Below are 25,264 nucleotides of genomic sequence, written 5' to 3'. Positions count from 1 at the left end.
TTTCCCAGACCAAATCCCACAGATTTCAATTCTTTAAAGCCAGTTTTAAAGTTTAGTTGTCTGGAACAAATCTTGATGATTCAGTTCAGATTCTGTGGTGGTGTTGTCTGAGGATGTGCCAGTAGGTGGTGATCTGTGCACATTTTCCTCCACAGTCCGCACCTGCTGAGCTGCTCTCATTGAGGCGCCTCTCCTCTTGTGTGATCTCAAATCAGTATTTTCGGGCAGTGAGTATGTGATTCTGACTTTGTAAACCAGGAGGAGATCTCAGCGGTAGATGTTCACTCCTCTGAGAAGATTGGTAGGTTTTCACTCCAGGTGTCTGCAGGATAAAAAGCTGCTGGATTTCTTTACGTCTGTAACGGGTAGGTATGGGACCCAGTTGCAGCACAGATACAGGCAGGTATGGTTGGTAATGACTTTTATTTTTGGCACGTGCAGGGAATAATGCAGACAGGTAAAACTGGAAACAATGCAGGTCTTGCTTCTGGCCGTTAACCCCCAGAGGCTCCGCGGCGCGTCGTGAGCTCTGCTCAGCTGAGCCGAACCGGGGTGGAGGTGAGTACGGGTCAGGTACTTGTGAGGAGAGAGGCAGGCTGTGACAACGTCCCCAACAGGGAAAGTCAATACAGGCTGGGGAGCATGAATGCAACATCTCGACATGCCGGGCTGCTTTCACTCTCACATCACTTCTTTAACAGGAACCGCACTCTGCTCAAGAGGACTTCAGCCATCAAACAAGAAGTCTCCCCTCACTTTATATTACTTTGGAAAAATGTGTTGTTCTGATTCACCGAATATGACAGAAATCTCTGTTCGCAGTCGTATTTGATTGCTTTCAGAACTGACTGTCCATATCAAACTATACATTTCTCTCATATCTGAATGTACAAACAGAAAAGCTGTTAAAACGTATAATCACTGAAGCTTTAGACGTATGTTGTATGTATAATTGAATGTATGTATAAAAGATGTATAATTCTCTCAAGAAAGAAAAAAAAACTGGTTTTAATGATGACGTAGCCACAATATGAATCTGATAAAGCGGTTTGTTGAAACATTTTGTCATTGGTGATGTCACTGTTTTCAGAGTGGCATCATTTTCTTTGAGTGCTCGTTATGTCACAGGAACTTGACGGGAACTTGACAGGAACATGTGGTGGGTGAAAACCACAAGCTTGCATTTTATCATACAAAGTAAATGTGTTATTAGGCATTTATCAACAGCACAATTAAAAACATGAATAAAATGCTGTTAACATATCAGAAGTTTGTTTAAATCTCTGGACAATGTCAACACAAAGATTCAATGTTATATATCAGTTATCACAATTCGGTTATTATACACTACAGTGTAGTATGCTGTTTACACATGTAGCAGTGTGCGCATGCTGGTTGTTGTTCCTCTAAAGAAGTCTTATATGCTCATGTCTGTTCCTGTTTAGTTAACTTATACTGAGCTTACATTTTTACAAACTGAGGACACTTTAATGGAAAAATATACACAAATATCCAGTACAATAAATATGAAATGAAAAAATAAAATCCCTTTTGATTGCTGTTTTAGAGGATTTGTCTGTCGTTTTACAACATGACAGGGCGGACTGCTGTCATCTTGAAGACCTGATATGAACCTCTCGAATAACCTGAACGACCAGAGAGAGACAAAACAGCACAGAATAAATAGATTTTAGTGTGTAATTCAAATGGAAAGAAGACCACCCACTATGTATGTAAAAAAAAAAAAAAAAAGCCCCTAAAGGTGGAGACGGGCTGCTGTTAGAGGAAATGTCACCTCTGAGGAGGAATTAGCTACACCGAGACAAACATCACAGAGACAAACATCATAGAGACAAACATAAGTCAGTGGTGGTGTTGTACTGGACTGGATTATGCTGAAATGTATTTCTAATATTCTTCCCCCCTCAGGGCAAAACAACAGAAACACCTCTCAATATAATGTAGTCCAGTCAATCAAAACTCAACATTATTATCTCTGTAAAGGTAGAATTTACAACACTAAATATTACACTAACAGGTGTCTAACATGACACTTCGCTTCCACGTCAAATCCAACAGATTTCGCTCTGCTCTGTTTGAGAATTAGGGGATTCAGACTGACTGCCAAAAGTGAGCAGTTCTTCACGTATATGAGTAAGAGAGACCCTGTTGGTTGTTCAAATGTAGTTACATGATTCCTCTTGCAGGGTCAAAACACTTACATTTATTTTTTTGACACTGATTTACATTCATATCTCTGCTGCCTTTGACATGGTTGACCTTTCTATTGACTTTCTCAAACATGTGGCTGGTAAATAAAGGCTCAATGAGGAATGAAAACTGTTTGTTTCCTCTGCACCTTTCGTGGTGTTCCTCAAGGCTTCATTTTAGGACATATCTCTTTTGAATTATATGCATGTATGCTCCCACAGAAGTCCGTTTTTAGGAAGCACTGTGATGCAGTTGTACTTCCCCTTCAAACCAGATGAGGTCTGGGGTTTTCAGTGTCAAATGCTGGCTGACACCTTTTTTTCTTGCTAAACAAGAATGTTTTGACCACAATTTTTCCGTTCCACTATCATTATCTATTACTCATTTTAACTCAAACCATGATGTTTCCCCTGAATGCAACCTTAACCATATCGGAAAGGCTACACTGGAATATAGACTTGATTTTAAGATTCTTTTATATGTTTTTAAAGCTATTCCTCCTCTCCATTTCGTGTCATTTTAATTATATATCTATAAAGCACTTTTGTCACATCCTCAGAAAATAAATTGACTTGACCTGACCATGTTTGCTCCATTACCTGTAACAAATTCATACAGTGTGTGCAGATAAATGGAGTTTATTTACCCAAATGCTGATTAGACATAAGAAGATTTTGGTGACACCCACTGCCACATAGCCTATGATGCTCCACATGATTGGTAGGTCCTCAGCTTGTTTGGGGCAGAGCAGGCTGGAGTGAGACGTGTTCAACACATTTGTCATTGTTGTCAGCTCCGCCTGGGTCACACACACTGTATTTAGACAAAATAAAACACAAGAATTTGAGAAATCAGTGCACAAATTACATATTTCAGTCCAGACTGGTAGAAGTCTATCACAGTGTATCTCATCTATGATTAAACCTTATTTCTTCAAAAGGTTCAGCCGACAATTTCACAAATTTCTACACTGAAATTCTCTGTTTTTACGTGAAATATTATTTTTTAAGCGGAAGTAGGATTTTTCCGTTGGAAGACTTTTTTTTTTTGAATGAATGGTAGAATGTGTTTGTGTGGAAGATGCATAAATGTCACAGTGGCAAGAAAAATATTGTGTTTGTTTGAGGTGATGGATGAACTGAAAAGGTGTTTCCTGTTTTTTGATGTGGCTCTGCACGTTGACTGTTTGCAGGAACAGAAAAGAGGTTAAAATAGACAAGTTTGGAGTTATAAATTTCTTTTCGGCAGATGAATTTAACACATAATGTTGCTTTTTTTGTCAAACTATTTGGATTAATACAGATCTGACCATGCATTATATATGACATATGGTATGTTCTTATTATATATGGCATTAATCTTAATCTTGTAAGTGTTTACAGGGAAACTGTGACATTGATGACATTCATGTACCAACAATGAGAAGTAGACTTTGTAGACTTCAAACACTTTTGAAACTTGCATACTGTTTCCTTTAACTGTCAAATATGAAGTGAAATAACCTATTTCAATTGCAACAGCCATAAACATCTTGTCACTGCATTAGAAATCCAAAATATAGAGATGAAATATGAAAAAACGTGTCAACATAATTTGTGTAGCTGAGTTCAGATGCTCAAATTCAGTCAGAGAGGCATTGTATATCCTGCCGAGTATAGTGGCAATTAAATTCAAAGCTTACCATCAACAGCTAGAACCACCCTGCAATTCAGGTTTTTACCCCCTACATTTGCACTGATGGCACACTCGTATGTGCCTGAGTCTTCGTGCATCACATGGGGGATCAACAGACTGTATTTCTCTCCAAAACTGGCCAAACGATTGAACTCGCTCTTGTAGTACTGCGTGACCTCATCAGCTTTACTTCTCCTGATGATGCCAAGTCTGTTCTGGTTGATTAGCTGTTCAAAGTAACAATAAAAAAGTAATTTCCATATAAAATGAAATGAACATCACAATATACAAGATGAAACAAACTCTTTGGCCTAAATTTAGCAACATTTAAGTCTGAAAGCCTGAAATGGGGGACATACCTTGAACCATGAAACTGAAAGAAAATTCATTCTGTCGATGTCAATATCTGGGCACATCAGCGTGACATTGTCATTGCAGTTTGCATGAATTTCTGCCAGACTCTGGGTTGCGTAATCCACCAACAGAAGCTGAGATTTCAGGTAATCAAGTATTTCAAATTAGTGTACACAGCATCAATTCACTGAACTACTTTTGTTTGTCTAGTGGATGAAATTGTCAATAAAAAATAATAAAATGTTATAAGTTTTATTTTTAAGGATTATATAAAAGTCAGACTTAACTCACCTTAATGATCAATACCTTCAGAGACATCTTTTACACTTCAGCTATCACTTGAGTTAGCTGTAACAAGTGGTGTTTTCTTATTCTCACTTCAGTTGAAATGGAGTTCCTGTTCCTGGTAAAGTAGCACATTTCAGCTGAAAGTATTATTAGTAGGCATTCATGGTCTGCCACCATGTGGCGCTACTGTGCTATTACTTTGAGTCATATTCATGTCGTTTTTTTGTAGGACAAGACAAAACATTTGAGTTTTGGGTCACTTCCTCAACACCAGCAGTTCAGTTCAGATCTTTATTGCCCCAGAAGAGGATGTTTCTTTTCAGCAAAGCAGCTTAAAGAGGAACTTAAAGGGGCACTCCACCAAAACACAGGGAGTTCAGAGGACTCGCTACAGAGAGTAAAACTCAGTCAGTGAAAACAGTTGTATAATGTCTTCTGTGGCCCTGGATGGAGCTTTCTAAGGTCTGAGTTGGTATAATGGTGTTTAAAAGAGGTTCTAATGAAAGACACAAAGATGAGTTGCATGAAACTGTAGGATCCAGTGTTTTTGGGGGTCTTGACCCATAACAGGGACTAAACGTCAGGATACCTCTGCTGCTTCAATGTTGACCGTTCTTTTTAAAATCTGCTTCTTGTGAGTCCCCCAACATTATGGAAGTGCAACGCTAAATCTTTGAATTACTCCTTTAACACCCCCTCAAAATCTTCAAACATTTGCTGACCTCCAATGGTTTATGCTTGAAAAGAACAGTTTCCTCTGACTTGTTGTCCTGGCCGCACTTGACAGTCGTCATGGAGACGTACAAGATGCAAAATTGTTTAAATATGGGGATTATGACAGTAACGGAAAAGGTTACTTTGCAATTTTTAAAAAAAAAAGAGAGCTTGACAGAGAGGTTCAAACCCTGGCTCCTTTCTCATCTTCGCACAGCTGACCAATCACGATGTGAAGTGGGTGTTTCCGACAAGCAGTTCTGATGAAGCATACTGACAGTTTGACCTCTCACCTCGCTGCAGTGATGAAATGTACTCCAGGGTGTGTCAGTACACTGTGACATCACTGCAACAAAGCACACTGTGAAACAGACATTTGCAACCTGAGAGGTCCATAAACCAACAAACAAACAAACGATAAAACAACAGAAGACACTGGACATGTGAGAATAAAGATAAGTTAAAGCATAGGATAATATAAAGTGTTAGGCTGTATGAGGGTATCTAGGCAGTTTGTGGTGTATTTGAATAAAATAGAGTTATTGCACATAAAATAGATGTAGTAAAGAGTTTTGGTGCTACAGGTTCGGAAAGACTTTACTGAGCTGGTCAGTGAGGTGTTTCTCTAAGAGACTGACTGTCTTACATCAATCACACACACACACACACACACACACACACACACTGTTTTGAGGCTAGCTCATCCTGTTGTTTTCATTGCAGGGAACTCCCCATTGTCTCCCTTCAAGCATATTATTTGTATGTGTCGCTCTTGTTGACAAAGGAGGTTGATATACGGTTATTAATAGCAGACTGGCTTTATGGAAAAGGGAAGAGTGAGGTCTTCGGACTCCACCATCTGCATTAAACAATGCCTCATTCAGCAGCAGCTGGCACCACGAGCGCAGGGACGTAGAAATGTACTGATGTTACCACAGAACATCAGTGGAAATGAGGATTTTTTTTGTCTGCTTCCTATTGGACGCCGGTAACTGCAGCTGTGAGCGGTTTAGATTTATGACAGCGGGTTAATCTCAGCATGAGAAATAAACAGCAAATACAAAAGCATGATACTCCACATTTTTCTCACTTGCTGGGTCACTGCAGATGTTCTGATATTCCAGTGCTGCATTTAGTTAAACATCTTAATCAAGCACAAGGGGATTTTACAGTCATACAAACTATGTGTTATAAGGAAATAGTTATTAACTTCAGTGACAGAAAACTGCTGAAGCTTGATTCTCCGATGGTTTAATTGTTGGTGTAAATGTGAGTGAGTGCACGTGTGATGTGTGCATGTATGTTTGATTCTGGCTCTCCGTGTTGTAGTTAAAGGGTGTTGCACGCCACAGTAAATCCCAGAGGTTGTTAGCACGCCCAGCTGCTGGTGTAGGTCTCCATGTTTCTGTCAGCGAGGTTGTTCACTGCACACTCTTTAGCCTCTGATTGAGGAAATCCTCTGACTGTTTGCTCTGTTTGCCGAAATGAAACGTCCCAATGGTTCCGCCATCCCTCCCTCAGGTCCTGTACACGCAGACTTTCCCATGAAGACTGTGCATGTTTACTGGGGTTTGACAGATATATAGCTCTTTGATGGGCCGTAACAGCACCAGTGTTTCAGTGCTGGAGAGGCTGATAGATTATATTTTGAGATAATTCTATCTAATTTAACACAGAATTTTAGTGTTGTATTGTCAGGAGAAACATTCGCTAACATGGTTATTAAAAAATCCAGTAAAACCAAAACTCTAAACTGAAACCAAAATAAATCAAATACTTCTTAGTTCAGTTCACTTCAGTTCATATAAAGTCTTTATGGTCCCACAGAGGAACGTTCTTTTTGCAGCAAGGAAGCATAAAAACATAAACACAATAAAAACACAATAAGAAAATTGGTTAAATTAAAAGTGGTGCTTTACCTGCAATACAGAATAAAATAAAAGCTTCATGTGATAAAAGCAGAGACAAACTGCAAAGATCCAGGAACCAAGAGGCAGCTTATGGGATATTAGAATTAAGAGCATTTATTACACATTTTCACCAGCTGCAGCTCATTTTGTGACCTTTATCTATGAATCAGAGAGGATGTCAAATCCCTTAAAGAGAGGATGGCTCAGATTTGTTGTGACAACTTTCTCAAAACCACCTCACGGTGGCGCTAGAGGAAAAGTCGGGGGGATCACCAAAATCAGTTGGCTTCATCGTTTGAGCACCATGAATGTCTGTACACAATTTCATGGCAATACATGCAACAGTTGTTGGGATATTTCGGTCTGTGGTGGACTGCCCTGCAGCCATGCTGTCGGCGTGGCTAAAAATAGGCTTAAAATAGGCAACAAGTTCGCCATATCAACTTCATAAGACGATAATATGTCCGTGTTGTGTTCACAGCTTGTTCCTGCTGCCCCCAAATGGCCAAAAAAAAATCACCAGATTTAATTGACTGATATGTGAAATATATAGAGCATATAAAAAGATTTGATCCTCCATTTGTTTTGGATAAAACATTTGTTCTGTACTGCTGAATACGACTGTAACTGGCTGAAATGATTCATATCTTTGTGAGGGAACTGAGGCTGCAGAGCTGCATCATACTGCCTCTTCAATTGTTTGTTTAAGGAAGCAAAAAAAATACACCTTTCAGTTTGTATTGCTGGATTCTCACCTCTGCCTCTGGGCTTTGGCAGGCTGCTGAGTGCTGGGGGTTGATTGTCCGAGCCTGCGGCAGAACAGAGCTGCGTTACGACTGTATTGTTCCCTAATTTCATCTCTGGGATTTCCTCTTGCCAACTCCCCACACCCACCCATCCTCTTCACTGTACAGACCTCCATCATCCTCCCTCTGTCTGAAGGCCTTGCCAAACTCTCTGGCACATGGAAACAATTGTTCTTGTGTTTTTGAGGAGAGACAACCCGCTCCTCAGACAAGCTTTTCACCCCCACAGAAGCTCAGCTGACGGCCGGGCAGACAGACTTCCTCCTCCTCCTCCTCCTCCTTTTGGAAAAGTGGTCATGTTCAGTAAAATCGGAAGCGAGGTATCTGAGTCCTGAGCCACAAAGTGACTCACAACCATTAATATCTTTGACATGCAGGTGGAGCGAGGGGCCACATCCCCAGCCAGTGAGTGTTTGAAGCATGCTGAAACAGGCTGTGAGAGCAAAAAGCTATTAAAATATTACCATGTGCAGGTTTGTTTCTAACAAGAGCTCTCTGGCAAGACTACAAAATGCTGAAGGTAAGCACCCATCTGGGAATCAGGACTGCGCTCCCAGCTGAGGTTGAAAAAACGCTTTACATCCTTCCTGTTTCTGGATCATCTATTTTAGCCTCTTTTTTTTTTTTTCCTTCTGTTGCTGAGGCAAGAACGGGAACACGTTTGAGCCGTCAGAGCAGTGATTTGTGTTTAATCTGTAAAGATGTTTTCATGGAGCCATTGCTCAACAGGATTCATTAAACCGTGCTTCCTGAATGTGACAGTTTCCTCTTCTGTTCGTTAAGATCAATAACTGTTCAACGTGAACAGGCTGAGATGTTTGATTATGTCAGTTTCTTCCACATTTATGCATGAATAACTCTCCAAAAGGTAGAGACAAGAACACTAAACTGCAATGTGTAATGTGCAAAAAAAGCACTGAGCTTCTCAATGAGCAACATAAAGACACATTTTACACACTCAGTATTGTTTTAGGTTTACTCTAAAGTGAACTTTATTGTACAGCTGAACTTTATTGAACTTCATTGCTGTTGTGCAGCCATCTGGAATCCAAATCATGTACACATATCTTCTGAAAATCAAATAAAATGTGTTGCTGCCATTTTATTTGGTTTATTTATCAGCGTTAAATCCCACACATGGTGGAAATCAGTGGGTCAAAATTCAGCAAATGTGGCTCAATATAGCTCCAACACAATAATGAGTTTCCCAGTACCCGTGGGTTTTTATATTACAAACTAAAATATGGCTGCAAACTGTTATAAATGCTCTCGCTCTTTTTAAAACGTACATGTCACTATTTGCTACAGATTGTTACTAACATAAAATAAAATAAGATAATCCTTTATTAATCCCTCAGCGGGTAAATTTGCATTGTGACAGCAGCATACAGGATAGTGCAACAGAGACATAAGTAGAAAATCAAGATATAATAAATAAAAACAATAAAGACTGTTATAAAAAAAAAGCTACTAAAACTAAAAAACAACTATAATTTACAAATGTACAAATTCACAGAGTGAAAGAAATAAAGGTAAAGGGAATCATGTGAATGCTTTGCAGAAAACTTGAGCTTGTTGTGTTTAACACCGGGTCAAAATAGCAATATTTTAGTTGGGATAAACCCAACAGTAATATAAAAAAATAACACTAACACTGGGTCAAAACAACCAATTGATTCTGGGTAAATCTAACCCAGTATTGCCTCTGTGCTATATTGACCCACTGACTTTTAGTGTGCAGGACAAAAGGAAGGATGGAAGCACAAAGCATCTCTCTGTGCTTCTTGGCTTTATGTTTATTTATATAAAGTTACACAGGTGAGTAAAGAGAAGTAACGTGTTTTGTTCTTTCAGAAAACAACACACAACACTATAATAGGCAAGGTCATTTTTCATCTCAGGTCACAAAAGGCAGGAGGAGGTGGAACTGTCGTCTAGCTTCATTTCATCTCATCTGAAATTCTTCCTGCACAAAACCTCTTTTGGGATTAAGAGATGCGAGCATCCACGGAAGAGTAAAAACTCACCAAAGTGAAGCAGTAAACCTTTGCAGTGTTCCCCAGGTGGACCCACGTCTGTCAGACATGTTAAACAGATCCACACTGACCTTATTTGCTGCCTTTGCCCCCCCGCCCCCACCTCTTATGATGGTCTCTGACATAAATTTGTTATGTGTCATCTTGAAAAAAAAAAAAAAAAAGGTCTCCTTCTGAATTTGTGGGTTCACTCGCGCTCAAAAGTACCACCAGAGAGCTGTACATCTGGGTCTCAGCGCCGGATGATGTCAAGACTGGCGCTGACCCAAAGCCCGTCGCACAGAGAGTTCCTCGGAGAGGTCGGCTGCGCGTTTGTTTTCCCTTCCTGTGCCTCCGTGACATCTTCCTGCCTGGGGGAGCCTCGGGGAGCCATTTGAGGAGGCCCGGGCCCAGAGCATGGAGGACTTAGCACAGCAAATTCCAATTAGCCTGACAGGGCTAGAGGGAAAGGGGGGTGGGGGGGTGGGGGGGTGGAGGGTGGTTGAGGGGAGCTTGGACCCCCAGCATTCACCTTTAACTGCCTCAAAATTCACTTTCCATACAGACTGCTGTGTCACCGGGGAGCCTCCCTCTGTCATTTTGAGGACTAAGTTTGCAGTCTGATTCAAAGCGATGCCAGACAGGAACTCGGGGCTCAGCTGTCTGTGTGTCTGAGCTGTTTGACCGATCATGACAGGGTCTTCTTAAGACTGGAGAAGACAGAGAGAGGCCCGCGGAGACTGGGCTGCTTCTGCTCAGCTGCCTGATTTCTCAGCAGTTATGAAATGTTTCCCAGTGAAAGGGGTCTGAATTGGCTCTGTGCTATGTTGCACCATGTTGCAACATAATATAAAAGAAGACAATTAACTGACTTTTGCAGTTGACTGTAAGAAAATAAATAAAATAGTAATTATCTGCTGTGATGATAGTGATAGTAAGAGCCTGAGTATAAAATTCAACCTCTGCTGACACGTGAATTAATCCACTAATGAGTCACAGAAAGACAAGTTATCTTCAGAACCAACGCCAGCATTATATTTGCATCATTTTGCCATGATTGCATGTCAGCGGGGTTTCACGTCTGTGCTCCACCGCGACCTCCGACCTCTCACCCCATCTCTCCCTGTCCATTGGGCCCGCAGCAGTGATTTATCCCTCTGACATACCAACAGCTGTGTCGGGGGCTCCTAGCAGAGTGTGGGCTACTATTTGCCGTGACTAATCGATAGCAGACTTCAAAAAACACCAATCATGAGAGTTGGAAAAAAATACACACCAGTCATCGACACCAGAAACCCTGAACCTTTGCTGTGACTCTGCTGGCTTCATAAACAACGGCTTGGCAACATCACTGGAAACAGTGGAAATGTGTGTGTGAGACATCTTTCCATAAAGACATAAAAGACATGTTATCCCTCTTAGTTGGTCATTAAGATGTAGCAGATATTTGTAAATGGAGCTAAAGATAAATACATATGTTAATTGAGCATTACGTGTCAATCTAAGACATTTAAGTTTCTTACATAATTTTAAGTGGTCAGATGTTGAGGGGAGTTTGGTTGAGAACAGCCACTTTCCAAACCGCAGTTGAGCTTCTTCTTATATTATAGGAGCACCTTTTTTGCTTCAAATAGAGTTCTCAAAAGAACGTTGGTCCTAGAAATAAACATTTTCTATTTTTTCTTTTGCCCATTTCATCAATATAGTCTGCGTGTATTTAGTTGTACATCAATGTCCCAGTCATTACCACAACCTGAAGCGTGTTTTGAAATGGCCAACTTCATTTTGTTTGAAAGCTTTCGTGTGTTTCTTGTTGTCACAGGAGAAACCAGATTTTACCAAAATCAGAAATCAGGAAAATAATCGCTTTTATTTTGATAAAATAAATTTTATTTAAAACCTTTGGAGGGAAAAAAAGGACAAAACTCATAAGTTTCAAACAAATGCACTGCATCTCTGAAAGGCTTATGCTTACATTTCTCAGTCAAGTATAAATAGTCTCTTCATCGGTTCCATCATTTGATCCAGCATGTGTGTGTGTGTGTGTGTGTGTGTGTGTGTGTGTGTGTGTGTGTGTGTGCTGTGTAACACCAGCTTTGACTCTTCCCTGAGAAAGTCTTTGAGGATTTTCAGGTTGCTAATCATTCACTGGTCTTCAGTCAGCGTCTCATTCGCAGCGGACCCAGCCCTCGCATTTTAAAACAGTCTTTGCCATCTTTTATCTGGAAAACAAAGGCATGTCTCAGTCATATAAACATACAACAATATTTTATTTAACTGCACCACAAGTCCTTGCATTTCATTCTAGGGAAATAAAGACATAATTAATGCTTATTTTCTACAACAAGAGGAAGCTACTAATTATGTTGTATATCACGTTGTGTTTTGCAGACTGCAATGAAGTTCTTACAGAAGTCAAAAATAAGAATAAAACAACATCTGACTGTGTGAGGACTTTACAGCGAGCGCCAAGACGCGTGCAGTGCGTAAAAGAGCGTCTTATGCGTAAAACTATGATAAATATGTAATGAAGTTACACAGAAGTGCTCACGATGGATAAACAGTTTCTGCATTAGACGAAACCGTCTCAAACAGCATGATGAAGCGGATGAGCCTGTTCCGCGTTGTCATGTCTGTTATATATTTAGCACATCAGTAGTATTTAAACTGCACTGGATTATAAGCCGGTTTGACTACGGATATACAGTAAAACAGCATGTACCCCTTTTCTCTGGTTGCTCAGACAGAAGGTGCAGATGGTCCGCGGCTGCTGCGCCCCGCTCTCTCCTTGCGCATGAACCGGGCCGAGGCACGGCTGTCCATCCGCGACGCCGTCCCCGAGAAGAAGCACGTTTGCCAGATGGGAAATGTAGCTGGATGCCAGTCGAAGAGTTTCAATTTTGGAGAGCTTTCTGTCCACCGGCTCGGTGGGTATGAGAGTCCGAAGGGCTGTGAACGCGGTGTTGACACTCTGGGTCCTGCCTCTCTCCCTGGCGTTGGCTGCGCTCCTCTGTTTCACGACCACCGTGGAGTCTCCTTCCAGGTTGCATGAAATCCTACTTCGCTTTTCGGTGGAGCCACAGTAACTTTGCTCCGAGCTGCCGTCGCTTTCGCTGCGGTTTTCATCATCCTCGGACGTGACGGTGAAGTCTGAGTAGATCAAGTGTGTCGCCACGGGCCGCAGCATGGCGAAAGTCATCATTAAAATCCTCTGTCAGATCAGTCCGAAAACCAGCTCAGGGACTATCCCTACATCTCAAAATAGCACAAAGGCTGCATAAAACCACTAACTGAAAAATACTTATTTGTTAAAGCTGACCGACTTCTCATAAGTCAGTCTGCAGTGGCCTATTTGAAGGATGGCCCCTGACTACCTGGTCAGCCGGGCTCTTATAGCTGCATGGGAGGAGCTGCCAGCAGCACAGTGTTACAGTAACCTCTCAGTGAAAAGACTGTACACAAACAATAACTCACCATAAATATGCCACACTGTTATAAATCACAAATGCACAATCATTAGACATGCATGTTATTAGATTATATTGGCACTGTGTGTTTAGGGTGATTACAGATTCTATCTCTGTTTTAAAAAGAAAATTATTATAACTATTGCAGACTGCAGTATGACATAGTATAGCAGTAAATTATACATGTATTCAGTGGTGGAAGAAATATTCAGATCCTTTAAGGAAGCAATACAACATAGATAAAAAAAATACTCCTGCATTAAAAATCTAAAAAGTAGAAGTACATAAGTGTTAGCAGTAAAAGTACTTTTACTAGTAGTATTATTATGCAGGAAACCCCAATTGAGTGGAATATTTTTGAATATTGTATTACTACTACTCATGTAATGACGTATAAGTAGAATATTAGTGTTATAGTTGGTCAGAGAGGCGCTAATTTCTAACTACTTTATATAATGTTGGTTAGTTTAGTCTATTAAAATGTATTTTTTTATAAACTGATCAAATATTTGGTATGTAGAATTTTAATCAGTAACTTGTAACTATAGCTGTCAAATAAAGTGGTAGTGGAGTAAAAAGTACAATACAAATAATATATATATTAATAATATTTTCCAAAGAAGTGTAGTATAAGTATAAAGCTGCATACAATGAAAATATTCAAACCTCAAAACTGTACTTGAGTAAATGTATAGTTACAATTAGTATATTTGACCACTGCCTGTATGTGTATGATGTAGGGAACTCTCCTCGAGTATAAAATGAATGTTTCTTCTCCAGGAGAATTATTAGAAACTTGCAAAATTCAAATGTATAAGCTAAAGAGTCTTTTAAGGGCATTTAGGGACTAAAGTTTGCTTTTGAGTTATTTTACAGTTTACTGTTTCGTGTGAGTCTGACATGTTTATGGTGCTGCCACCCACTGAGTTTGTTTTTGTTGGCTGGTTAACCACACGAGTACAGTCAAAACCAAAAGGACCTTCATGTCTCCACAAACTTTCATTTGGCTCAGCATCTAAATATAATTGTGCAGGTGTTTGGAGAACCTGTGCAGTGGACGAGAATGCAAATCCTTTTTGTTTGTCTTTCCAACTCTCAAATTTCCAATGGAAATTGTCAAGTCAAATGTGTGAAGTTTTTTAATTTGAATATCTTTTTCAGGAACTTAATGTTCGACCTTGAATCACTATTGCACGGCAACGAACAGGCTCAGACTGGTTAGAGTAAATAATCCTACTGTTATGAACTCATATTAAAAGCAGCCACTGGCCTACACACAGAGGAGCACAGGTCAGCCAGCAGGAGAAAGTTAAGTGTGAGCAGATGATCCTGGAATGGCAAGGATTTATTTGCTTGCTGCCCCGAGTTTAAAAAAACAAAGCAGTGGCAAATGGATGATTTAGTCCCTTCAAGCCACATCAGCAGCCACAAGTGTCCTCCAGCCACAGCCGGCAGCACAGTCAACCACTTCAATGTGCCTCAGCTGCATCAACAGTCAGACATCAGACACCCAAACTGTCTGCTGAATGAGCGCTGAGGTCTTTCAAAGGACAGGAATCTGCAGCAGCAAAGGCTGTGTGAATATTTCAATTAGCAGATATAAGTTAGTGCCTCCAGAGATTTAATTTCATAGAAATTAATTTAAAAAATCACGAGCTGTGAAAGATACACAAGCTGATTTTAATTTGCTGTGATGTCTGATGATCCAGTAATAACACATTAAAAGGTCAACAAATTCCCTCAACTATCAGCGAACAAATTATGTTTCAAGTCTCTGACACTCTCTGCCGCTGCTGCTGTACGGTTGATTACATTTACCGGGACCCTTGAAGACTCACTGTGAAATGATCGTGTCTTTGTGGGGCGTGTGAACCAGCAGTACAAGTGTGTGTGTGTGTGTGTGTGTGTGTGTGTGCTGACTAAAGAAAGAAGTTGAACTCTCTTATTTCATGGAGCTGTGAAACGCTCTTTTGCGCATCCGGAAGAAGTAGATCCATTTATCCACACTGATGAGGCGACAGCATGTTGGGTTTGCCACCCACTGAGTCGTGTGTTGTTGCGCTTCAGAGATCTCTGAGAACAGCAGCTCTGTCTGAGCCACCGAGCGCAGATGGGAAGCTTTGCTGTGTCTGCGCTGCTGCATGTTTTGCAGCTTCTATGGATGGCAATGTCAGTCTGTCGGCCCATCACTTTACAAGATTGCCATGAAATCTTGTTTAGACATTCATGTTCCCCAGAGGATGAATCCTAATGATTTTAGTCATCCTCTCGCTTTTTGTTGACAATTTTGGCTTTTAGTGAAATGTCTTGCCAACGGTTGGATTGATTGCTATGAGATTTGGTACAGACATTCATGGTCCCCAGAGGATGAATCTTTATAACTTTTGTGATCATCTGACTTTTTCTCTAGCGTCACCAGCAGGTCAAAGTTTTCACTTATTTTGTGAAATATCCATCCATGACATCCATGGTACGTAGAGGATGACTTTGGTGATGCTCTGACTTTTGGGTGAGTTTTGAGTTAAATGTCTCAACAACTGATGGATTGCCATGAAAGTTGGTGCACACATTCGTGTCCCCCTCAGGACGAATTGTAATAACTGATGATCCCCTAAGTTTTCATCTAGCGTCATCATCAGGTCAAAATTTGTCCAATATTACTTACAGATAACATTCCCATCTGCCTCAACAGTACTTTGTGTTTAGTGCTAATTAGCATGTTAGTATACTAGCAGAGTAAACATTATACCTGCTAAACGTCAGCATGTTAGTATTGTCATTGTGAGCATGTAATTAACTCCACTTCGACAAAAAGACAAATTTGTTTTATCTAACACGGGTGTGACTGAGGTCCTTGGCACATTCAAATTTGCATTTAAGTGCACAGCCAATCAGAGTGAGCCCATTTAATGCTGTTGGGCAGCAGTCACTCTGCTCCTCATCCACTTCTCTTCAGCACGGCTGTGGAGCGGTGGTCCAGCCACTGTTTCACTAATGGGTGTCGTCTGGGTGTGAAGCAATAAGAGAGAAGAGTGGCGACTCTCTCCAGCTCTGCCTCATTCTCCAGCTTTCCCTCTGCTGCTGACACATTTGCATACATGTACATGTCATAGCCAAGACAGCTGGTTAATGCCTTTTCCTTGCATCCCTTTAAAAGGACAACTCTGGTGATATTCTAGATTTTTCTTACTGTCAAACCCATTAAATCCCATTAAAAGCTAAAAAAGCTAGCTAAAGCCAGATATAGTGTGCTGTAGAGCTGCATTGTTGTCCAAAAACACATCAATGAGCCACACATACACAGTCCTGCTGCTGTAAATAAATTAAAGAATTAAATCTGTGGCTGAAAGTAGTCCCCAAGAAATACACAATTTACTGCTGTTTGATTAACATTTGCCAGAAACTACAGTGCCCAGCTGATTGCAACCAAATTATAAATTCTGGACCCTGTTTTAAAGATTGACGTCTTCAATAGAAACAAATGGCCTCGGGGCTGAGAGCAACAGACAGGCTTGGGAAGCCAGAAGGTATTGACAGACAGGACTAACTCACTGTTGGGTTTGGTCTTGTCATGGGATTTGGGAGGTCTGTTTCCTGTCTCCCAGTGTTTCTGGCAGCACTTAGGGTACGTTGTGGTCAGGCATTGCTGATAAAAATGGTTGGGGTTGAGGTAAAGCTACGGGAAAACATAAATCAAAGGGGAAACAGGTTTAAACACAACAACATATCACATATTTTCCCTAGTCCTTGTTCAGCAAAGCTTTTATAGAGGGGATCTGTACTGTGGCATCGTGGTTTAGGCATTGTTTGATAATAAGACATTATCTGCTATACGTGTCTGTGTTTCATCAGATCTGTGGACAGCTCCTTGAGGTGCCGGGGCCCTATTGACGAACATTGCTGGTAGACACACATGTTAACGTGTAGATGCATCACCCACCTCCCTTGTGGAGCAGGTTAGTCCAGCTGTTCTGTTGCATGTGGGCTCATATGTTTGTTAGATGGAAGTCAACAGACTCAACTATTAGAGGACAAAGCTGACGTGGAGTACATGATAATATGTTTGACCACAGACAATGTCTTCTAATGAGTCCTGTCAAGTCGAATAAGTTCACTCTGAGTGGCAGGTCCAAGCAAATAGAGCCACATTACAAGTTTGAAACATGTGTGAAATACAACCTATTGCGATCATACCACATGTATACTTTCACAAAGCTACACAGAGACGAAGGTTTGTGCACAATGTGTCACAGAGCACACAGTGGTGAGGTCAGAGGGTGGATACGGCATTGCAAATCTGGCACAAATTACACGCCTGCAGCCACCAGTAGTCTGAGGGAATTCCGGATAGGAAGCTGTGAGAAGTCATCAGGGACTCAAACACCTAAACTCTTTCAAGAGGATTTGGTTGTAAAGCCTCCCCAAGTGGAACAAATGGGTGAGCTGGCTAACCAGAGATCTTTTTTTTTTAGCTGTATTTTAAATGTAGACAGACTCTACATGAGAGCCAGAATCAGATTTATAAAGTCTTGAAAGGCAGTTTTATTCTGCCTCTGGATCAAAGACTCAGCAGAGATAAGAAGACAGAGGGAAAAGCTCTTTCCATCAATGCTTAGCTCCTTTAAAACAATTATACATCCCAAGATAATTCTGCCATAATAAAAAGAGAAGAATGCAAAAGCTGGCTTGGAAGATTTTAAACAACTGGCAGATCTGTCTGTTTTAATGTATTTCAACCTGGTTACAGCAATAGAGCAAGTTTGTACGGTACTATATGGTGCAAGTCCAAGCAACACTCTGTAGGTAGTTTGGTGGGATGCTAAAAATGTCTGTGTAGCACTTGTAGAGGAATGTATCACCAATAGATAATGAAGGACCGTACGACACAACTCCAAGTTCCAGTCTCATCTTATCTTTAACATTTATTTTACATTGAATGTTAGCCACGTCTCTTATCTTCAGTACTTCTAATCATGACAATCTACACATAATATCTTGTTCACATCATGCAAGTTGCTGCTTAGAGCTCCAGAGGGCCCTGACAACCAAATGTCAACTATTTGAACTATTTGCACAGAAAAAAAACCAACTTCATTGTCAGTCAGATTTGATTTATATTCATTTTATATTTTATATAGTCTTATTGTTGTGGTTACAGCAATTAAAAAAGTAGTCTCTTTAGATTCATGTGTTCACTATCTTTTTGTTTTGTTTTGCAGTGATGCTGCAAGAGAGAAACTATCCTGAAGAGAGAAATCACATGAACTAAACAAGAAGTAATCACCACAAATTAATTTAAGTCATCAAAAAGCAATACAAATTGTATATGAGAATTGACATGGCCCCAATCCATTTGTGAAAAACACTTCCTCTTCTTAGCTCCCTAAACCCCCTTGATCTGTTTAAATCCTCAAAGATAAAGCGTAAAGAACCACCCATGGAATTCGCTCCCCAAAGCAACAGGTGCAATATATATTTTTTCATACCGGTGTTGCGTGTCAAAACCCCTTTGAGGATATGGTTACTTCCAGACAGTGAGCGGGCCACAGGAAGTCTTCTCACACGCGACGATTCAGAGGAGAAATTTAGAGTCCTTTAGGGCCGGTCGGTAAAAGCTGCCCCAGGTCTCCCTTCATTTCCTCGATGGCCACAAAGGGAGAACATCAAGCGGCTCTGAGCTCGCATTGTGAGGGCGCTGATGTCGGAAAGGTGCAATGACCTGTGATGTATAATTTACCTATATTATTCTGCAAAACCTACAGTTCCTTCCCCCAAGACAGAGAGGCAAGGGAACTGGGTTGGTTAAAAAAAATCAGGGCCAGTCTCAAGGTCAGTACCAATAACAAACAAGATCATTCATCACAGCAGAGAAAACCGTTATTATCATTGTTTCGCATATTTAAGGAAGGCAAAAAGCTGCTGTCCATGTTATTTACTGTAAGTGGGATGCATTTGTACTCTTAAATGGCATCAATTACTTTATTATGAAGAGTCAGCCATCAATCAGGTTATTCTTATGCAAATTGTAAAATGGTTTTATCTGATGGCACTTCAAGGAAGTGAGAAAAGGCTTTGGTTTAGGAGGGTTCTCATATGAGCTGACCTGGACTGTGCTTCTCGTTCCTCCTCTTTCTTTTGGCAGAACACAATCTGGAAGGTTAGAAGAGGAACCCTTTGAAGAGACGACGAATGAGAAAGACGATGATGATGATGATGGGAAGGAGGGACTCGGCAAGACTTCACTACATCTTACATTCTGACACGAGACGTTGTCAGTCTGGAGTTCTCATAACACCTGACTCCTTCTACAAACCATCTGGTCTGTAGGCTCCTTTCTGTCACCTCGTCTTCTTGTGCTGTCTGAAACATCACAATCAAAGCTGACTGTGCATGAGACATAAAGTTTTGACAAAAAATAAAATTGCTTTTTTTGTTGCAACATTTGATACGATCCTACTTAATTATTAGTAGTTACAGGCATGTTGTTCTTTTAGATACTGAAATAATGCACATTTCCTTCTCATATTCACAAGCAGCCATTTGATTTCTAAAATTAACACTAGCGCCACAATAAAAAAAGAAGACGGATCAGTGCTCAGAGGGAAGAACTCAAAAGGTTCACTTCAAGAAAAACCTTGTATTCTTGCCATGTAAAAGGATACAACAGGCCTTTTGCACAGAACACATTGACATGTCACAGTAGGAAAAGCACAGGTGTAAATAATACAATGAATGACGGCTGAATTCCTTTTGGCTGCTTCAGTTTCAGGGTCCTGGGCCGTGTCCAAAGTCACTCTCTTTCACTCATTCACCAATCCCTCTGCGATGCATTATGGGATTGTGAGCAGAAACTAGTGTATGCAATAGACACTACTTTTGGGCACTATATGTGGTGTATACATGTACACACTCAGAATTCAGACACTCAAATAAAATGGCAGAGAGTAAATATAATGCACTATATAGTAAATAGGGAGTGATTTCCGACACATGCTGCATTCACGTCATAATCAATTGGGACTGTAATCATGAGCAGCCAAGTTGGATAAACTCCTCATATCAGCGTCTGACTTGTAACTCAGAGCAACGAAATCTTCCACTTAGTGAAAAGAGACAAACGTCTGCAAAAGCAGTTACATCTAAATAAAATCTAATATCGACAGTCAGTTCAGCTGATTTAAAAGTGCCTATACTTTTGTTTGTTTGTATCTTCACTTAAGAGAATAGGTAACACAGAAAAACTAACTCATTTAGACTATTTATATGGTGCGACTACAAGGCTACAATCTTGGAATAATGCTTGAACACTCCCAAGTCAGAATAATGGGACCTTTTCCTGGTCTCCTGGAATGCAACAACATATTGTGCATGCTGGCTCAATGACTGACTGTCACGTCTTACTGGGGCACTTGAATACAACAGAGATATTGTTAATGTTATTAGTAACACGTGCTTTTCCTACTATAACATGTCAAAATGTCTGCTGTGAAAAAGGCCTGTAACCGTCCTTGCTGTGTAGTGTCACTCAGCTGTATCCCCTTCACATTCTCTAATGTACAAGAAAAGAACCGCAGGAAAACGATAATTTAACTTTTTATGTGCAAATACAACTGGTGAAGGTTAAAGCTATTAAATGACACTCACTTGGTAAAAATGTATAACTTACAAAAACACATACACACCCTTTAAAATCACATTTCAGTGGATTCAAAAGAAAAACGTCATGTGTTTAAACAAAGAGTTACATTTCCCCCTGCTGGTAAATCCTTTGCTCTGCAGTCACCAGCTATAACAGAAAAGTCAAAACACTGTGTGTGAGTCAGCTGGAAAAAAAAAAAAAACTCCCAGGCTGCTCCAGCGTCACTGCAGATCAGGCGTCGAAGCCCCCAAGTAAGTGCTAAGGTCTGAGATGTTTGATTTGATGAGCTTGGCTGGGATGGTCGGCATGTTCAACCTCTGATACGCAGCAAACCTGTGACAGCCTCCAAAAGAGTAGTAGTAATTTCCCCCCTCTCTGCCTTTGATCCAGAGCACATCAATGGGAGGAACAACGCTGATGTCTGCTGTCTCCTGGAAGGAAAGACAAACTGACAATTAATTCATACAGCAGGTGTGGAGCAGAAATCATGCAGGTATTGCAAAAGAAAGATGATACACTATACTGTAATGATTAGAGGGAAACTACAGTATGAGTGAGCAGCTAAATGTTACTACAAACACGCTCCTGTAGGAGTATTATAGCATATCAAGGCTTCAAGGCTGAGTCCTTGTCACGCCGGCATGGGTTCGATTCCAGCCCGGGCCCTTTGCTGCATGTCATCCTCTCCCTCTCTCTCTGTCTCTCTCCCCTGCATTTCCTATCTCTCTTCAGCTTTCACTATCATAATAAAGCATAAATGCCAAAAAAAGAATGTAAAAAAAAAAAAAACAAGAAAAAACCCCCATCATACAGTATGTAATGTGTGAAATCAATGAATGTTAACTCCACTTTATGTCAATATAAAACCTCTATAGTCCCATAAATATAAACTGGACATAAGCTTAATGTCCTCAGTGGCAGCTTGGCCCTGAAGGCATCATATTTCATAAACTGATCGTATGTTTAGTATGTAAAATCATAATCTGCAAGGAAACTAGCAAAGCTGTTTTATAATAATCATTTTGGGTTAAGTCCAATCGAGACAAATCCAATCAAGTCTTCAGGTCTCTCAATGCTGACCACTTGTGACACTGTTAATAGTGGGGTTGTTTTTACATAACTGACATAATTGAGACTAAATCCTTTTAATACATAGGTCTAATAACTAAATATTCATGGTGCGACACCATGCTAGGCCTGCCTGTCCCAGCATCCTACTTATTAGTACAAGTCTCCAGTCTCAGGTCTACATCTCTGGTGGCTTGTAACTATAACTGTCAGATAAATTTAGTGGAGTAAAAAGCAAAGTCTTCTCTCTGAAATGCACAGTAGACGTGTACAGTAACATAAAAAGGAAATTACTCAAGTACAAGTACTTTAAACTCGTACTTACTGAAAGTACAGTACTTGAGTAAACACACTGCTGTATATCTTCCTGTTGTAATATAAGAGGAATTAAGGAGAAAAACATTCAAATATGCACACCTGAAACCTGAAATGAATGTAACAGTGACTTTACATTAGGTAGCTAATTCACAGCAGTGTTGTAGGCCAGGCATTTCATTTGACTTATCTTAATACCAAGGCCTATCCTTAAAATCCATACATGCACATGATGAATAAAACAATAACTGTTACCTTTATTGAGTTCACCAGACTCTGAACTTTCAGCTCGTCCAGCACCGGAGGAATCGGTCTGATGATGACGTCCATCGGGACGTTGTGAACCTCCTCGACGGTGTCCGAGTGAATCGACCTGTTGACGTCCTCCACGCCGGACTGAGACGACGTTACTGACATGTTTTTATGAGGTAAAACCAACAGCCTCACTCGAGGTTTAGTGCCCTGCCACAACCGAAACATTTACCTACCGACTGTACCGCTCTGTGCGGGTGTTTCTTCACTTCCGTGTTGCTAGTTAGTTTGTTTGCGCAGTATCTTTGACGGAAGGTTTTCATTGGTCTTCCGCGCGGTCAATCACAAATGTGCAACGCCCTCTCTGGTCCGTTGGAGCTGCAGTATATTTGACACTCAAAGAGCCAAATTACTTCTTTCATCTAAGGTAAAAACACGTGTTTGTTTTGTTAGCATTAGCATTAATGTTGTTAGACTGTCCGTTGCCGTCATATAAAGAGACACTGCTTGAATTAGCTAGCTAGTTAGCCAAATCACTGTTGGTCAACAGATTTTGTTTGTGCCGCTTGAAGCTGCAGTAACTGATTTTTGTGGCCACTTGGGGACAGCAGAAACAAGTTGTGAGCACAACATTGATATATTATCACCTTTTAAGTTGATATGGCGAACTTGTTAGCAAACAGTGAATGTAAGTCCAGTATTAACTCTCTTTTAGCTCTGTTTTTGGTCTCCATCTTCTGAGGGAAATATCTGGTTCTTTAGCTGCTAAATGCTCACAAGCTAGCTAGTTGCTAACTGTGTGTGTCTGCTGTTTGGTGCTGAACTGGTAGAGTACAGTTTTTAGAGCTTTTTAGCTGAACAGCTGGGTCATAACCTTTCCTCTATTTCTTTTATACTCCCACAGTAAAAGTAGTTAACTCTAACTTGACATTTAGCAACTGAGTGTTATGTATCTCCTGTAGTCAGTGATGCAAAGACTACCTGTTGCTGACATTGGCTTTACTCCCTCATGCTTTGGGATCCCACAGAACCCACTGCTGCTTGTGTTCAAGTAATGATAACGATTTCTTCCTCTAAATAGGCTGTTTTCTTTTCTTCTGACCTCATTAAAACCCAACGTGTTGAAAGGTATTGAAGCCGTAACCCTTCCCTTTGCCACAAACTGGACTATTTGACGAAGGTGACAAAATATGGACATAAAGAATTATTATTATTCATGTTTATTTTATAACATATTATTATGTTATGAACTATGCATGAACAAACACACTCCTTTTATTTGCCAGAGGTCATTCACAGACAAAGAAGCGTTCAGTATGTTATCTTACATGGTGAACGTTATATGTTTGAGGTCAATTAGACCCATGTTAGACCTCTCATGAACAAACTGAGATTTGAGATTTTGGGATAGTGCTGCGTAAAAAAAAAAGTACTGTCAATGCCAATCACAGATATGGAGCATGTGAAAATCCTCTCTATTTAACTGCGCTTTACAGCTGGAGTCTCTGAGACCCCAACAGACGTAATGTCTCATTTTCTGTGGTGGACTTCTGAAACATGTCATCAAAATCATGTTAATAAGTAATTTTCTATAAAATGAGAAAAAGTCATAAAGTATCAAGGTGATAAAACAACGTTAAGTGTGTTTTTTGAACTCTCAAACAGAACATTAACGTTAACCTCTCGCAAGTCCGTCTCTAGCATGTAAATAGGCTTCTATCGGAGGGAGCTGTGGAGTATTTCATTGCATGTACCAAACACAAACTTTACCCCTTTTGTAAGATAACTCATTCATTTCATGGCCAAAACTGTTTCTCATTAAAATTCACTCCAGCAATTAGTCATGCAGTTGAAAAGAGCCGCTACAAGCCCAGAATCCTTTGGTGACAATAGTTTTTAATGAGGTCATTGTTTTGTATTGTCGACTGTTGCATGATATAGGCTTCCTCCTTCAAAGTGTACTACATGGTGATATTCTATTTTTGTAGGGATTTCAAAGAGCCAGCCAGGTTGCTGTGGTTACAAAAAAAAAAAAAAAGAGGATGTCTGGGCCCGCAGCATTGGTACAGCACAGGTAAGTGGAAAGCTTCAAAGATCTGTGGCAGTGGAGCGGAAACAGAACTATTGTTGTTTTCTCCAAACCACAGCTACAGCATCTTCTAATGAGACAATTAAAAATGATTTCTTGGACAGGAGAGGCAGGCCATTATATTGAATTATTACAAATACTTTGAACTACAATGGCAGCGCCTTTTATGTTGATTAATTGGTCACACGGGGATCAGTTACAACATGAAGGAGGTCTATATATAGTATGTAATCATTAACAGTGGTATCAGTACATTATATATCCTTGTAGAATAAAGCAAAATACATCCTGTAATGTAGGTGCTGCAGTGAATGTAATCAACTTTTTCACCTCATTGTCAAGTGATAGTTTTGCACTAACAGTGACAATCTGTTTATAATTTCCCAAAAAACAGCTTAGCTTTGAAAGCCACCTTACATTTTCTACTTTCTTTTTCTTTTTCGAGTAATTAAGCTGACACCA

At 40.3% G+C, this 25,264-nt stretch overlaps 3 protein-coding genes across 3 annotated transcripts; all 3 read right to left on the bottom strand.

Annotated features, from left to right (window-relative positions):
* Positions 1-1,340: 1,340 nt before the first annotated feature.
* Positions 1,341-4,608, bottom strand: LOC139289559 (uncharacterized). Its single transcript, XM_070911186.1, has 5 exons — positions 4,531-4,608; positions 4,245-4,373; positions 3,893-4,112; positions 2,858-3,024; positions 1,341-1,646 (listed from the first exon to the last, which is right to left on the bottom strand). Exons 1-5 carry the CDS (start codon positions 4,555-4,557, stop codon positions 1,611-1,613), a joined length of 579 nt encoding a protein of 192 aa, XP_070767287.1. The 5' UTR covers positions 4,558-4,608; the 3' UTR covers positions 1,341-1,610.
* A 7,523-nt stretch (positions 4,609-12,131) lies between these two features.
* tcf15 (transcription factor 15) lies at positions 12,132-13,174 on the bottom strand. The gene is made up of 2 exons (XM_070910962.1): positions 12,695-13,174; positions 12,132-12,194 (listed from the first exon to the last, which is right to left on the bottom strand). The coding sequence occupies exons 1-2, from the start codon at positions 13,172-13,174 to the stop codon at positions 12,132-12,134; spliced, it is 543 nt and encodes a 180-aa protein (XP_070767063.1).
* Positions 13,175-21,044: 7,870 nt separating this feature from the next.
* On the bottom strand, positions 21,045-22,965 carry srxn1 (sulfiredoxin 1 homolog (S. cerevisiae)). The gene is made up of 2 exons (XM_070911017.1): positions 22,717-22,965; positions 21,045-21,509 (listed from the first exon to the last, which is right to left on the bottom strand). The coding sequence occupies exons 1-2, from the start codon at positions 22,939-22,941 to the stop codon at positions 21,300-21,302; spliced, it is 435 nt and encodes a 144-aa protein (XP_070767118.1). The 5' UTR covers positions 22,942-22,965; the 3' UTR covers positions 21,045-21,299.
* Between the last annotated feature and the right edge of the window lie 2,299 nt (positions 22,966-25,264).

Source organism: Enoplosus armatus, chromosome 8 (genome assembly GCF_043641665.1).
Source record: "Enoplosus armatus isolate fEnoArm2 chromosome 8, fEnoArm2.hap1, whole genome shotgun sequence".
Lineage (NCBI taxonomy): Eukaryota > Metazoa > Chordata > Actinopteri > Centrarchiformes > Enoplosidae > Enoplosus > Enoplosus armatus.
Note: the sequence above shows the minus strand (reverse complement) of the source record. Positions and strands in the feature narration are given on the sequence as shown.